The sequence below is a fragment of the Haliotis rubra genome, unplaced genomic scaffold (genome assembly GCF_003918875.1).
Source record: "Haliotis rubra isolate DU_JTF1 unplaced genomic scaffold, ASM391887v1 Scf42, whole genome shotgun sequence".
NCBI classification, from domain to species: domain Eukaryota; kingdom Metazoa; phylum Mollusca; class Gastropoda; order Lepetellida; family Haliotidae; genus Haliotis; species Haliotis rubra.
In genome coordinates, this window is record NW_025767102.1 from 2,374,610 (window position 1) to 2,388,826 (window position 14,217).

Sequence of the window (14,217 nt, forward strand, 5' to 3'; positions counted from 1 at the left end):
CTTCACTCTTGTTGTTCTTACGTTCACCGTGATTAACCTGTGAAGATCCAGGCTAGAATTGATCTTCAGTAACCAATGCTTGTCGTAAGAGGCAACTAACGGGATCGGGTGGTCAAGCTCGCTGACATGGTTGACACATGCCGTCGTGTCCCAGTTGCGTAGATCGATACCCATGCTGTTGGTCACTGGATTGTCTGGTCCACACTCGATTATTTTCAGACCGCCGCCACATAGCCAGAATATTACTGTTTGCGGCGTAAAACTAAACTCACTCACTCACTCACCGTGATCACTTCTAAAAATATATGACAAGGAAATAAAGGTAAATTTGCATGTTGTTAAACATAAAACAAGCAAGAAATGGTTATTGATTTGTATGGAGTTACCCTTCCCATCAAAAGTTTGGACTCACTTAAAACACTCACTATGTGTTATGTATAGATATATGGTTACATCGAAGATGAATTTCTCCACTAGCTTGGGGGAACCAACTGCAAACCTTATGCAGATGAATTGCACGAGGATCATGCATCACATTGCTGAAAAGTATGTACAAATAAAGTGTATGTGAACAGCTGTGTTTTGGTATTTAAAATTTGTTAAGATTTCGGCAATTTTCAACGATTTTTATCATTTATTGAACTCATGACAATACTTTTTACAACGTTACGAATTTGTTTTACAATACATCAGTTCATGTGTAAACAGTGCCTTTAAACAGTATGGAATATTTTGTAAAATTCAGTTAAGAATGGTTGCCTGAAGTAAGTGGCTATATTTACACTTGTGATGAGAAGTATATTTCATTCGAATATAACTGTTGGCCGCAAAGCCTTAAGTTTGCAGGTTTTCAACGCTTTGATAACGTCTAATTGCTAGGAGTAGCGAAGTGGGTTCGACTCCCCACATGGACACAATGTGTGATGCCCTCTTCCTGTGTCCCTCTGTTGTGTGTGTGTGTGTGTGTTTGTGTCTTGTGTGTCTTGTGTGTTAGTAACAATCCTGGAATGAGGCACTAATTCCTAGGGTTATCACCCATTTGACAGACACCCATTTGACAGACACCCAATTGGCAGACACTGAACTAGACGGTTAATTAGAGTAACACCTACGGGTATAATGGAACAGTCCACTGTCCAGTGAGTAGAGCAGGGTGAGCCTGAAACATGCTTGTTACTGAGAAGTTTGATTGTTGGTAAATAGAACTTTGTTGTGATTAAATGATAAATGATATCTCTTCTCAAAAATGATTTTACTATCAATTACTATCGAATATAAAAACAGGTTTGTCACTGAGAGGTTTGATTGTGTTTATTGATAGAAAAGCCCCCCTCCCAATAATAGCATATGTACAACAGAAGTTAATTGAGAAAAGTTTTTGTTGGAAAGATATAGATACATACGTATGTACATATTTGAAAACATTCTGGTTTGCAGTAAATGAGACCCCTGTATTGCCATGTAAGATACGATTAATACCAATCAGTGTTCTAATTTTAACAATACTTTCTAAAGATTGTAACAGTTTATGTCTTTGAGTAGTATACAATAGACATTCAAGGAAGTAATGAAAAACATTCTCACACCCATGGCCACATTCACATGATGCGTCATATTTTAAATATTTATTCTAAATAAATCGTAATTAAGTGCACTCGTCATATATCTTAATATTGTGTGCAAAACATATAACTTCTCTATTCCATATGAATAATATTTAGGTTCACATTTGTCTTTATTTGATTTATATGATGCAACAGTGTTGCAATTTCTAATAGATAAGTTAATGTTTTCAATATGATGATGCCGACTCCCGTTAGACTAGAAATGTTTATGAAAATAAACTGTTCAAATTACTGTCTTTTCATCCATCTTTCAAAATAAATAATATAGCTTCAGTTTGTTCCTGTGTTTTTATTTGGACTATTCCATTATAATGTGTAGGTAACAGGTAGTAGATAATCTGTTCACTGAACCGTAAATGTTGTTGTTTTAAGGTGTCTGCGAACTGGCTGTCTGCGTAATGGGAGGACACCATTCCTAGGGGTGGGTGGTGTGTGTGGGGGATGGGGGTGTGTGTTTGACTATCCTCGAATGAGACACTAATTGTAGGGAATGACCATCCTCGAATGTGACACTAATTGTTTGGAATGACCATCCTCGAATGAGACTCTATTTGTTGGGGCATCACCATCCTCGAATGAGACACTAATTGTTGGGAATGACCATCATTAAATGAGACACTATTTGTTGGGAATGACCATCCTCAAATGAGACACTATTTGTTGTTGGATCACCATCGTCGAATGAGACACTAATTGTCGGGAATGACCATACTGGAATGAGACACTATTTGGTATGAATGCCCATCCTTAAAAGAGACTCTATTTGTTAAGCGATGGAAAGGGTGGTGGGTTCGGGGTGTGTGTGTGTCTGTCTGTCTGTCTGTCTGTCTGTCTGTCTGTCTGTGTGTCTGTGTGTCTGTGTGTGTGTGTGTGTGTGTGTGTGTGTGTGTGTGTGTGTGTGTCTGTCTGTCTGTCTGTCTGTCTGTCTGTCTGTGTCTGTGTGTGTGCGTGTTTTTTTGGACGATCCTCGAATCAGATACTAATTGTTGGGAATGACCATCCTCGAATGAGACACAAATTGTTAAGCGATGGAAGGGTTGGTGCGCGCGCGTGCGTGCGTGCGTGCGTGCGTGCGTGCGTGCGTGCGTGCGTGCGTGTGTGTGTGATCCCCTTAGTGCCAACCGACGGACAGGTTAACGATAAGTACAATCCTTAGATCGGGCGTCCTGTCACATAAAACTAAAACCAACAACTCAAAAAATAGTTTTTAATTTTATTTTCTCACAAATAATGCAGTTCAAATGAACAATACAATGTATTCATTTCAGTTGATCAGCAATTACGATAATGTATATAATTGGATGATTTATGAAAAAATATCAAGTCCGAATTTTTTAATGCTGTAATGCTGACAAAAGTATCTAACGCAATACGTCAAATTGGAACAATTTGTTTCTATATAGTGGGGAAATTGCAAAAGCATAAGCATATATTACAAGTTTCAAACGTAGAATACACGTACAAACAAGAATGGAACTAGCACAGGAATTTATTTGGAAGCTACAGAAACGTTGTTAAGTTACACGGAGATGCTACTGTAACATAAAAATAAAGCAAGCTTCGAAACAGAAGGCCTTTTTCCAATGATATAGTCCTGCATGTTGTTTTCTTCTAATTTTCAAATAAAAAAGACGTTTGTGCACAAAAGTACTTCTACAACATCTAAACAAAATTTAATAATAACCTTTCAATCAGTGACATTTAAACATAGTATACTCCAGTTTCTATTCCTCACACATACGAAGGGTCTTTTATACAAATTGTAATATGACTGACTGCCATAAAGGGGTCGTACAATAAAAGTGGTTCACTGGTCTCTCGGGGCCCGTGGGCTGATGTGCCCTCTGTGTCATTAACCCATGGGGCCCAAGGGACCAGTGAACACCTTAGTGTTACTTTTCAACTGTTGAAGCACGGTTATCGGGTCATAATAATCAGAGTTAGGCAATCTAGCAGACAATAAAAACAAATTTAGAGTTGTCTCCCTTCCATAGATTTGCATTCGCAAAACATCGATACTTTCCGTACATCATACGTGACTCAATTTAGAGATAAGAATTACTAACACCGAAGTACCAAATGAATTCCCACAGTTCGGCATTCCCAGCGGGTGACATGGAAAATGTTACTCGCTTTAACTTGTGTTCAGATCGCTTCACGGAAGTTAAAGAATCAAAACTACTTACTAGTTGTAGTAAAATATGCATATGATTGATGACCATAAAGATTTTCCATGACACAACTTGTAACATAACGATTTCTTCCTCGGAAGCGAGGTTGTGGTCGAAGTAACAATAATATTGTAAGTAGTATTATATTGACACCCACCTCGCTGCCAGGAGAGAAATTGTTATGTTATACACTATGTCATGCAAAATCCTATTGGCCATCAATAAAATACATATTTTACTACCAGTAGAAAGTAGTTTTGATTTTATAACTCGGTGAAAACAAACCTAAATACCATTTATCCTCAGACTGGTGGATGTTCCCGACAGAGCGCCGCCATTTTAAAAAATAAAAAAATCTGTTAGAATTAATGAGATTATAGTTTGTTTTCATTAAGTTAGAAAATCAAGACTACTTTCTACTCGTAGTTAAATATGTATTGGAATCATAACCAAACGGAGTTTGCATGACACAACTTATAACATAACGATTTCTTCCACGGAAGCGAGGTGGGGGTCGAAGTCACAATACTGTGCGATAAATTTCTTGCTACATTCCCATGGTTAATGTCCACTCACCAGTATGTAGATACTAGTCAATGTGCGTCTGTATATTTGGTCTTATAATCCTAATTAGTTTAGTATCATACTTGTATGCATTTTGAAACTAAATAAAAAGCAGACGATCTGCTGATACTTATAGTGAATTTATAACAGAACTGTAATATCTAGACATTTTATAGTTTGCCAATGTGAATCATAATTCGCACACACATTCCTAGTGCATGTTGTCTGTCTCATTACACTTCACGGCGAAAACAATGATTCTGTTGAATGCTACGACAAATGAATAAAAACAAAATGCAAATATTAAAATTAAAACAGATTAAAGTTATAGGAACAATATCAGGCCATTACCTTGTTGGAGGAATGTATCCATCAATATCCACAAAACTGTTCCAAATGATGTGTCTTTTAACAGTTTAATATACGAAAAAGTGATGAATCTTTTCAGGTATTGGTGTATAGTCTCATTGGTCACCCAAGAAAGCACACCTGGCAACTAATTGCATAATGTCCGCCTTTCTTTAAAATCAGTAAATTAGTTAGCCAATAATGGGCAATCAATCAATGTATTGCCGGTTAATCCTTTGAAAGAAGGACGTTGTTTTTAAGCAGACACCGACACGACAGAGTGTATTCAGTATAGATTAGTAAATCTACATACATAAACACTACCTTTTGACAATTTCGCTGTGTAAGATAAAAGTAATTAATCAATCAGCGTGTTATCGGTTAATCCTTTGATCGATGTTTATAATGTTGAATATTTACTCCAGACACAAGAAATGCCAAATGGGAACCTTTGTCGGGTAATCTAAGTGTGTTACCACTAATTATACCTGTTATAAATTCATTAACTGACCATCAAGTGAATGATGACAAATAACATGTGTAGGTTTATACCACCTAACACGGGTTACAACAAGGGAGTATCAATTGCTGTATTGCATGTGGAAACTTATGGGCCGACACTGTTTTGAGAATACAAACAGATTTTTACATGACATGATTAAATATCGAGGTAAAAAAAAACACAGAAATGGGATCAATTTGGATCAGTCATTATACAAATAGGGCCTAACGACACCAATCGATTTTGACAGAATCGTCTATGAAAACAAGTTGTAACTCGGAAACTAGGCAAAGCAGGAAACAAAATTAAATGACAGTAGATTGTGAGAACATATAGCTTTCATTTTCCACAACAATTGTCACGATTTCAGATTTATACAAGCCTGTAAACAAGATAATTTAACCCCTAAAATGTAGATGAATTCTGCATCGGCCCTCAAAGCTATTCCTCATATGACGTCACAGAGGTGCGCCGCTCTGATTGGTTGAAATTTCGTTCACGGGTGAGAATTGTGCACTGTTGTCAAAAAGGTCGATTTAAGTCAATTAAAGGTCGAAATGAGTAGTTTTAATGACGGGGTTTCATTTATAACGATGCCAGTTAGTGATTTATGTATTTGTACCCCCTAGGGTTTATGTGACCTTTAAGCGGGGTACATTGAAGCCAATCAGAAAACGACATTTATGTGCGAGGTAAGATAAAGTGCAATTTTCTGACGTTGATATGTGACTATAATACTTAGACATCGGACAAGTATAAGAAAATATTTTTTAAACTATGTAAAGAAGTACCAAATTATCAAGTTTTAGCCTGCTGGTGAGTATACATGCGGCTTAATTTGTGATTGTGTACATTGTATTGGACAACAGTAGCTGCATAGGTCAGTGGACCCATGTAACAACAACAACAGCATCATCATCATCAACAATAACAACAACCATAACAACAACCATGATAAATAATGACCTTGATGATACTTGATCATCGGGTTTTTACCTCTAACCAATGGTATATTTTTTAAGCAACATTCATTTTATCATAAGCAATTGTTTGTACATGCAGTTGGTGTTAAGACCAACCTTTTCGATAAATGGCAACAGTTTTCGCACTGTCCTCATCATTAATCAACATTCAGATAAAAGCTCCACAGAGTAGTTACTTGGCCTTTGCGAAGACATTGTACAGTCTGAGGTCCGTTCACCTCTGTTTAATGTCAGCTGTCATCTATTCCATATTTTCTCTCCAAGTAACCAGTATGTGTTCATGGAACCCAAGCCCTGTAACATACATTCAGCAGTAGAAATAAAAATAACAGCAGCTTGTACATACTATATATTCGGATTCCAAGCCGAGAACATGAAGTACAGTAGCCAAGTCATGGTCAAGGAATTTCCTGTTTTTAATGTATCACTACATCCAGACAATACCTCGCCATCTCTTTTCTCGATTCTGTTCTCGATTCTATATCAAATATATCTTTTAAGTCATCCTATTCCGGTTATCTATCCACCATTGTAATATCAGTTTAATAACTCTACCTGTTACACACTGTCAGTGAATCTAAAGTACTGTCGGAAATGCTAGAAGAATGCTTTTTGACTTATATTTAAAATTCAGAGGTATTACAGTTACTTAAATAACAAATATCACTTCAAGAAACATCTACCTAATGTAGACCGAGGGAATAAATTTTGAGACATGCTGTAAAATGTGTTTTTACTGATGAAAATACCAAAAACTTAGAAAAATAAGGGGTAGTGGGACGTTATTTGATACAAACATTAACTGCCTGTGTTACATCATCAGCATGCACGGTATCGACAGGTGAAATTGACACCTGAGCACACGCTCGGGTGAGGGGTCATCTCAATAGATGTTTGTAGACCGCCCGTCTAAGCATTCCCTTGTCAAAGTTGTCAAGGATGGTTTTACGTCCCGGTTTTGCATTTGAGACGGTCCCTGTCTTGTCTGATTTGTTTACAATATTGTAAACCTGTTGGTAAGACATGCCAACAGCTCTACAAGTTCTGTAATAAACCCTTTCTAAACTAATGACAGTTTTACCTCTGTCTTTTTTAAGCAGAAAAACCTATTAACCTTTGCAACAATCGACTGCAAATCGTTGGCCATAGTGGACGCTGTGATAAAGATGTGCATGCATGACGGGGAACTTATTTATTAAGACTTAACATTTATATTAATATTTCTTCAATAAAGAAAACGATAATTAAGTAAAGTAACATGAACATTCAACATTTATTTGTGTAGGAAAAATGTTAATTTATATTTTTACACCACCTGTATTATTAACATAAATGTAAAGACTATTTCAGATTTCTGTTGTTTAACTCTGAAAAAAATCTTAAGTTGCTGTTTTGGTACCAAATTCTCTCCTGTAAACTGCCCTTTAAATGCATGGGAATGTTAAATCGATTGAAATAAAAATTAGGTAGACAATAGGCGATTTGATATATTGACAACATAGTACATTTATCACCTTTATAAAGATATTAAGGCTAAAAAGCATTTTTCTAGCATTTCCGACAGTACTATAGTATGTATTCCACTGACCATCAAGTTTGGGAGTGAGTGAGTTTAGTTTTACGCCGCTTTGAGCATTATTCAAGCAATAGCACAGCACGGGAAACCAGAAATGGGATTCAAACATTGTACTCATGTGGAAAGTCTAACCCGGGTGTTAGGCTTGACGAGCGAACGCTTTAACCACTAGGCTACTCAAGTTTGTTGTTTATCTGATAATCACGTTTGGCTGAAACCACCTCACCCAAGACTCACCTTGACATCAATACTTCCACGCGAGCCGATGATAAAGATACCACATCGATCCAAGATATTCTTAGTATCCACACTTATGTGGATTTTACAAGCTGGGGAAAAGGAATAAAACGTGTCATTTGAACTCATTCAGCAACAATAATGCAATAATCATTGTCATTATTTTATCCAATTCGAAGCACTGTCACCAATAAACAATGTCCCTGTCGTACATTAGGGTCATCTAGGGATTAAATGATTAAACATGAAGCAGACTTAAAAAGCAGTGCTGTAACCAAATATTTTTGAAGCAATCATGAAACAATACACGTGATACTGAATATGAGTGAGTTAGTGGTGGATGAATGGATGAATGAATGAATGAATTAATTAAATGAGTGAGTGAGTGAGTGAGTGAGTGAGTGAGTGAGTGAGTGAATGAATGAATGAATGAATGAATGAATGGATGGATGGATGAATGAATGAATGAATGAATGAATGAATGAATGAATGAATGAATGAATGAATGAAGACAAACCCTCTCCGTGAGATTCCATCCGAGAAGCAGTGATAACTGTGTCACCAAACAGACAGTATCGGGGCATCTTCTGCCCTACGACACCGGCACACACGGGCCCTAAACAGTGATGAGAGGTTTCCGGTATACACAAATTTGAATTGTAAATACAAACAAAATTTAAAAATCTAAAGTTGCCTGTTCCATATTGTTATTACGAACACACCATCGTACTTTGAACTGATACACACTTGTTTGTCAACAAAAGCAATCTCTTTCAGAATCACACTGGATCAGTGTTAAGTGCAATGTGCAATTCCGACTACATCATAATAATGTGCTCATAGTTTCATCCAACAAAACAAACTAATAAATGAAACATGGACACATGAGATCAAAGCTATATATACTCATGCCAATAATGGTTGTCACCCCCTTCAATTTTTTTAATTGGAGAGGGCGTGTGGGGTTGGGGTGGGAAGGGGGGTGTCAACCATTATTGGCAAGAGTATATTTTGTCCACAGAACACATTAGTTACTATTTAGAAATTATCTATTGATTCATTTTCGGATAGATTAGATGAGTATTGTTTTGCGTCGCAATAGTAAGGTGGAGGAAACGGGTTTGGCACATTGTACCCCTGTGGGGAATCCAGCCCTAGGTGAATATACTCACATATTCTAACTAAAAGACTAAACTAAATAATGCATATTGAAAATAATCAATAATTTGTGAACCATGGACAACATGGTAACTTTCGCTTTTTCTCACGAAGACTTGAAGAGGGATTCTGCAAACGTGGTGCCAAGGTTTCATACCAGAATGGATGCCGACTCGGAGACGGAGTTTTTCTTCAGGCAAGTGCAGGATCTTGATGGTGTCAATAGCCCGGAGGAGGGACAGAGACATTCGGGAGATCTCGGGCGCATGGCGATCTCCGTTCCGAACTGGCAATCCAGAGACAACCATGTAAGCATCACCGATTGTTTCAACCTGCGGAGGTACAATGTATATTTGTATGGTTGCTTCTTTGGTGTTAACGTCGCACACTGCAATATTTTTCAGCTAGATGAAAGCGATCTGTAATTGATCGAGTCTGATCCAGGCAATCCAATGGTTGATATCATGAGTACCAGTCTACGAAACTGGGTTACGATGACATGCATGTTAGCGATCCTGACAAAACGATCCCGTTAGTTGCCTAGTTAAGAAATATGAACCCGCGAACACAGTATAGTGCTGACATGCCAGTCACAGACAATGAAAATCAGATTTCCAAAGACTAGCGGATCCTGGTGCAGCTAAGGACAGTTCATCTTTTCATATAATAGACCACGTGGTCAGTCAGTTGAAATACCGCATTTGCATGAAACGTGACAAGCAAATGACACGAACTCCTTGAGGAGAGTTGAAGTGGGCATTAACACTGTACAGTTGCATACATACACGTAAGTTGACGTAACCATCTCAGAGACAATATACTGACTCCGAGCCGATGGGTCTATCTTTTATCTCCGAGCAGACACGGTAACAACAAATACCTTATTAACCTTATTCGTTATGACGCAGCCAGTGTATCAAACCGCGGGCTTTCTGCCCTCTGTCCATACGTTCTCTCTACTAGACTACACCAGCGGTTTGATATCAATAAAGATATACTGTACATGTGATAAAGTAAAAATGTGTTCTTATAATCCACTTACTTTGTAAACGTCGTATCCGTCGATGATGTCGTCGAAGCAGGAATACAGGTCGTTAAGGAGATCAACAATCTGAGTAACAATATTGATAAAAACAAACTAAATCTTCAAAAACGAAAATGAAGGGTTCCTTTGGTAATTATCTACTACTTTGGTTGACATATTGATTTGACAATAATCACTGTGGATGAAGACCAATTCTAATTACGATCTTCATTGGTCGAAGTGAATGGATTTATCATATTTAACAGCCTATATTTCTCCTGATCGACTTGAAGCAATGTTCACACAACCAGTCACTTCTGAGCATATGGAGTGACGTCCCTTTACACCAATACCTCGCGGCTTGGGTGACAAGGAATATATCTCAATTAATAAATTCTCAACAAATATTACGGTTTTCGCCCGTTTCTCAGAATGTCTTCATCAAAACGACAAGCAGACTATTTGCCTTGCATTACAAACAGATATGTTTGGTAAATTTCTCTAATTGTATTTAATACGAGTACAGCGATAATATATCATAGCATCGTTTTCGAAAACATGTAAATTAACTGTATATTCATTTACCAATCAGAAACGAGCCGCTGCATGCAAGGTGAAATACAATTTGTTACCTGCATGGGTGTGGATCGAGCAGACAGGGTGGTAAAACCGCAGATATCCGTGAAACACACGGTCACTGACTCAAATGAATCGGGTTTCACTCTTTTACCGAGTTTCAGCTGGTTAGCAACAGACCTGAAAGAACGAGGAGCAATTTAGTCTTCACAATTTAGCCATCATAATTTAGTCTTCATAATTTAGCTTTCATAATTTAGCCTTCATAATTTAGTTTTCACAATTTAGCCTTCACAATCTAGTCTTCACAATTTTGCCTTCATAATTTAGTCTTCATAATATTGCCATCATAATTTAGTCTTCATAATTTAGCTTTCACAATTGAGCCTTCATAATTTAGTTTCCACAATTTAGCCTTCCCAATCTAGTCTTCACAATTTTGCCTTCATAATTTAGTCTTCACAATATTGCCATCATAATTTAGTCTTTATAATTAAGCCTTCGTAATTTAGTCTTCATAATTTAGTCTTCACAATTTAGTCTTTATAATTTAGTCTTTAGCCCGAAAAGCGAACTTTAAAGAATATAATCACTGTAAAAACGCAGATTCCAATGTAAGATTCCGACGATACCATGAGCATGTGTACTTGAAACAATACCACCAAAAGTTGACAGTTCCTTTTCGCCGATGGCATCCGCGCTGGACGATAAATAGCAAAATCATTACCTTTCCTCGTAACACTCACTATATGTGCATATATAAATGTGAAATCAAGTATCAATTCCTACAACATCCAGTGCAAATATCGGGATAATAATTAATGACATAATTTTAACAATATGATATCCCTGAACCTTACGTTTCTTAAGTTTAAAGGATGCGTTATAAATACAAACAAATAAGGATCATGTAATCAAACATGTAATAAAAACAGATTGCCTTTAACAAAAATGTCCTCCCCATGGCTGAGTTTTACATGCACAATCACACTAACTATGTTAATGTAACGAAATGTTTTTTAATCTGCGATTGACACCGAAACCTGGAGCATGAGTCCTGAAGTTTTTGGATATGGAAAAAACATCTCTCCAGGGTAAATTAAAGCCACAAAAAACATTTTCAATATGTCATAGAATCTCTACCAAGGAGTATGATTCTGACTATAACATGACGATGTGTGTTTGTATCAACTTCAAATAGAGAAGATACCAGAACAGTGTAAGCAATTTAGTACTGTCAATAAGGTTCATTTGTAAATTTTCAAATATGATCTGGATATGTTAACTAACAAAATACAACATGTTCAAAATATGGTTACGTATCAGCTAAAGGTATTCAAAAAGTTAGAAACGAATACTGTCTTTGAAAAATGTAAACATCTGTACCGTTTGTATTCATTCGAGGAGTTATTTTGATAAAGCAAAATGGCTGAATAAGAATTCTTAAAACAACAACAATGGTAATTCAGATTGTAATGACGTTAATGAATTTAACTCGTAGTTTCATGTTGGGGAGGGATGGTTAGGTAGAGTTCGTGCTGTGTGTTGTTCACTGGCACTGACTTTGGAATGATCTGGTGGAGAAGTTCATCAGTCCTCTTCTTCTCCTCTCGTACTCTGTGAGTCTTCTCATCCACCAACTTCTCCAGATTGTTGGCGTACTGCTCCATACGACGGAGAAGGTTGTTGAAGAAATTGCCGGAAGCACCAAAACGTCTGAAACGTCATTTGCTGATTAAAGGCACAATGTCACACATTTTCGACAATATCTTGACCCATATTTTATATATTGGGGCATATGCACACACTTTAGCTTTCTATTGATGCAATAAAAGACGTGTTATCCCTTACGACTTGCCTAAAATCGATAATCGAAACTTCGAGGTTCCAAACAGATAAGTTGCCATATATGGAATGTATGGGTTCGCTTGAAATAATGTTTGGCCGGTAGAGGCCGCGCGAGTCGATTTAATGCAACTTTGCATTAATTCGTTCGAAATTTCTAATTTAATATTGTAATCTAAATACGTTTTGGAGTAAATTATATGGTAGCTTCCCTGAGGGCTGATAATCAGAATTATTGAGAGAAATGCATTATGTAGTGTTAGAGAAGTGTGGTGTGACATTGTGCCTTTAAACCATGTATGGATATTACATGTCTTAAGTATAGTTCTTGTAGAGCTTACTACACAGGTGTCTGTCAGATACCATTTATCGAATCTGATCTTTCGCTCGTTAGACATGTGTTGAAAGATGAATAATACCTATGAGGTATGAGTACAGTAATCTGTTTCGTTCTGAAAACGCATCGAAATGATGTTATCTTTAAAAAGTTTGTTTATTCTAGCGATCATTTGTGACCTCGTTAGGCCTTCTAATTCCTGAGTGAGTGAGTGAGTGAGTGACTCAATTATTTACAGACCGCCGCCATATAGCTGTAGTATTGCTGAGTGAGGCGTAAAACTAAACTCACTCACTCACTCACTCATGCCTTTTCATGCACGAGTTAGATTCTTCCCTGTGTTAACCACTCTTAGGACATGCACGAGAATACTTATCTTTATCAGCAAAAACAAAATTGACTGACTGAATGAGTTTAGTTTTACGCCGCTTTTAGCAATATTCCAGCAATATCACTGCGGGGGACACAAGAAATGGGCTTCACACACTGTACCTATGTGGGGAATCGAACCCGGGTCTTCGGCGTGCGAGCGAACGCTTTAACCACTAGGCTGCCCTACCGCCCCTATCAGCAAAAAAAGGGGAAAGTTTCAAAACTTACGCAGCCATATCTTTGAGATCCTTCTTCACCGTCACTAGCTGGGGTCGTTCCTTTGGGTTTTCAGCCCAGCACTGTGACATGAGTACTTTCATCGCATCCAGTGAAGATGGCGCATCAAAGTTTGGCCTCATCGGATCGTGACCGCCCTGCTTTATCTTGGATAGGACGACTGGAATATGAAATAAATCGTTAAATAAGATCACGTAGCGTCTCTCACTGGCAGTGGTTATGACTACATACGTTCATGTTCTAGGTTATAAATCCGTGAAGATCCGGGTGGGAAATGGTCTTCAGCGGCTCTTCCATGTCATAAGAGGCGACTAACGGGATCGGATAGTTAGGCTCCCTGACTTGGTTGACACGTGTCATCGTATCCGCAGATCGATGTTCATGCTGTTGATCACTGCATTGTCTGGTCCAGACTCGATTATTTACAAACCGCCTGTAATATCGCTGGAAAATTGCTGAATTCGGCATTAAACAACAAACCATCCAACCATTATAGGCTATAACGAGGTAAACAAATCACTTGACAAAAAATAGATTCAGGGCCTGTATACAGGGCACGTTTTATGAATAACAACTTCTTTTAATTCTTTATGCGACTTTTCAGAGCTAATTATTGCTTTTTTATCAGGTGAATGCTGTGTGATGAATAATGATGGAGCAAG

The 14,217-nt window shown here is 37.5% G+C and overlaps 1 protein-coding gene across 1 annotated transcript; it reads right to left on the reverse strand.

Annotated features, from left to right (window-relative positions):
- Window positions 1-6,430: 6,430 nt before the first annotated feature.
- Window positions 6,431-13,641, reverse strand: LOC124288521 (atrial natriuretic peptide receptor 2-like). The gene is made up of 8 exons (XM_046725043.1): window positions 13,557-13,641; window positions 12,328-12,487; window positions 10,821-10,944; window positions 10,207-10,275; window positions 9,322-9,496; window positions 8,524-8,622; window positions 8,007-8,098; window positions 6,431-6,487 (listed from the first exon to the last, which is right to left on the reverse strand). The coding sequence occupies exons 1-8, from the start codon at window positions 13,636-13,638 to the stop codon at window positions 6,431-6,433; spliced, it is 858 nt and encodes a 285-aa protein (XP_046580999.1). The 5' UTR covers window positions 13,639-13,641.
- Window positions 13,642-14,217: the final 576 nt, after the last annotated feature.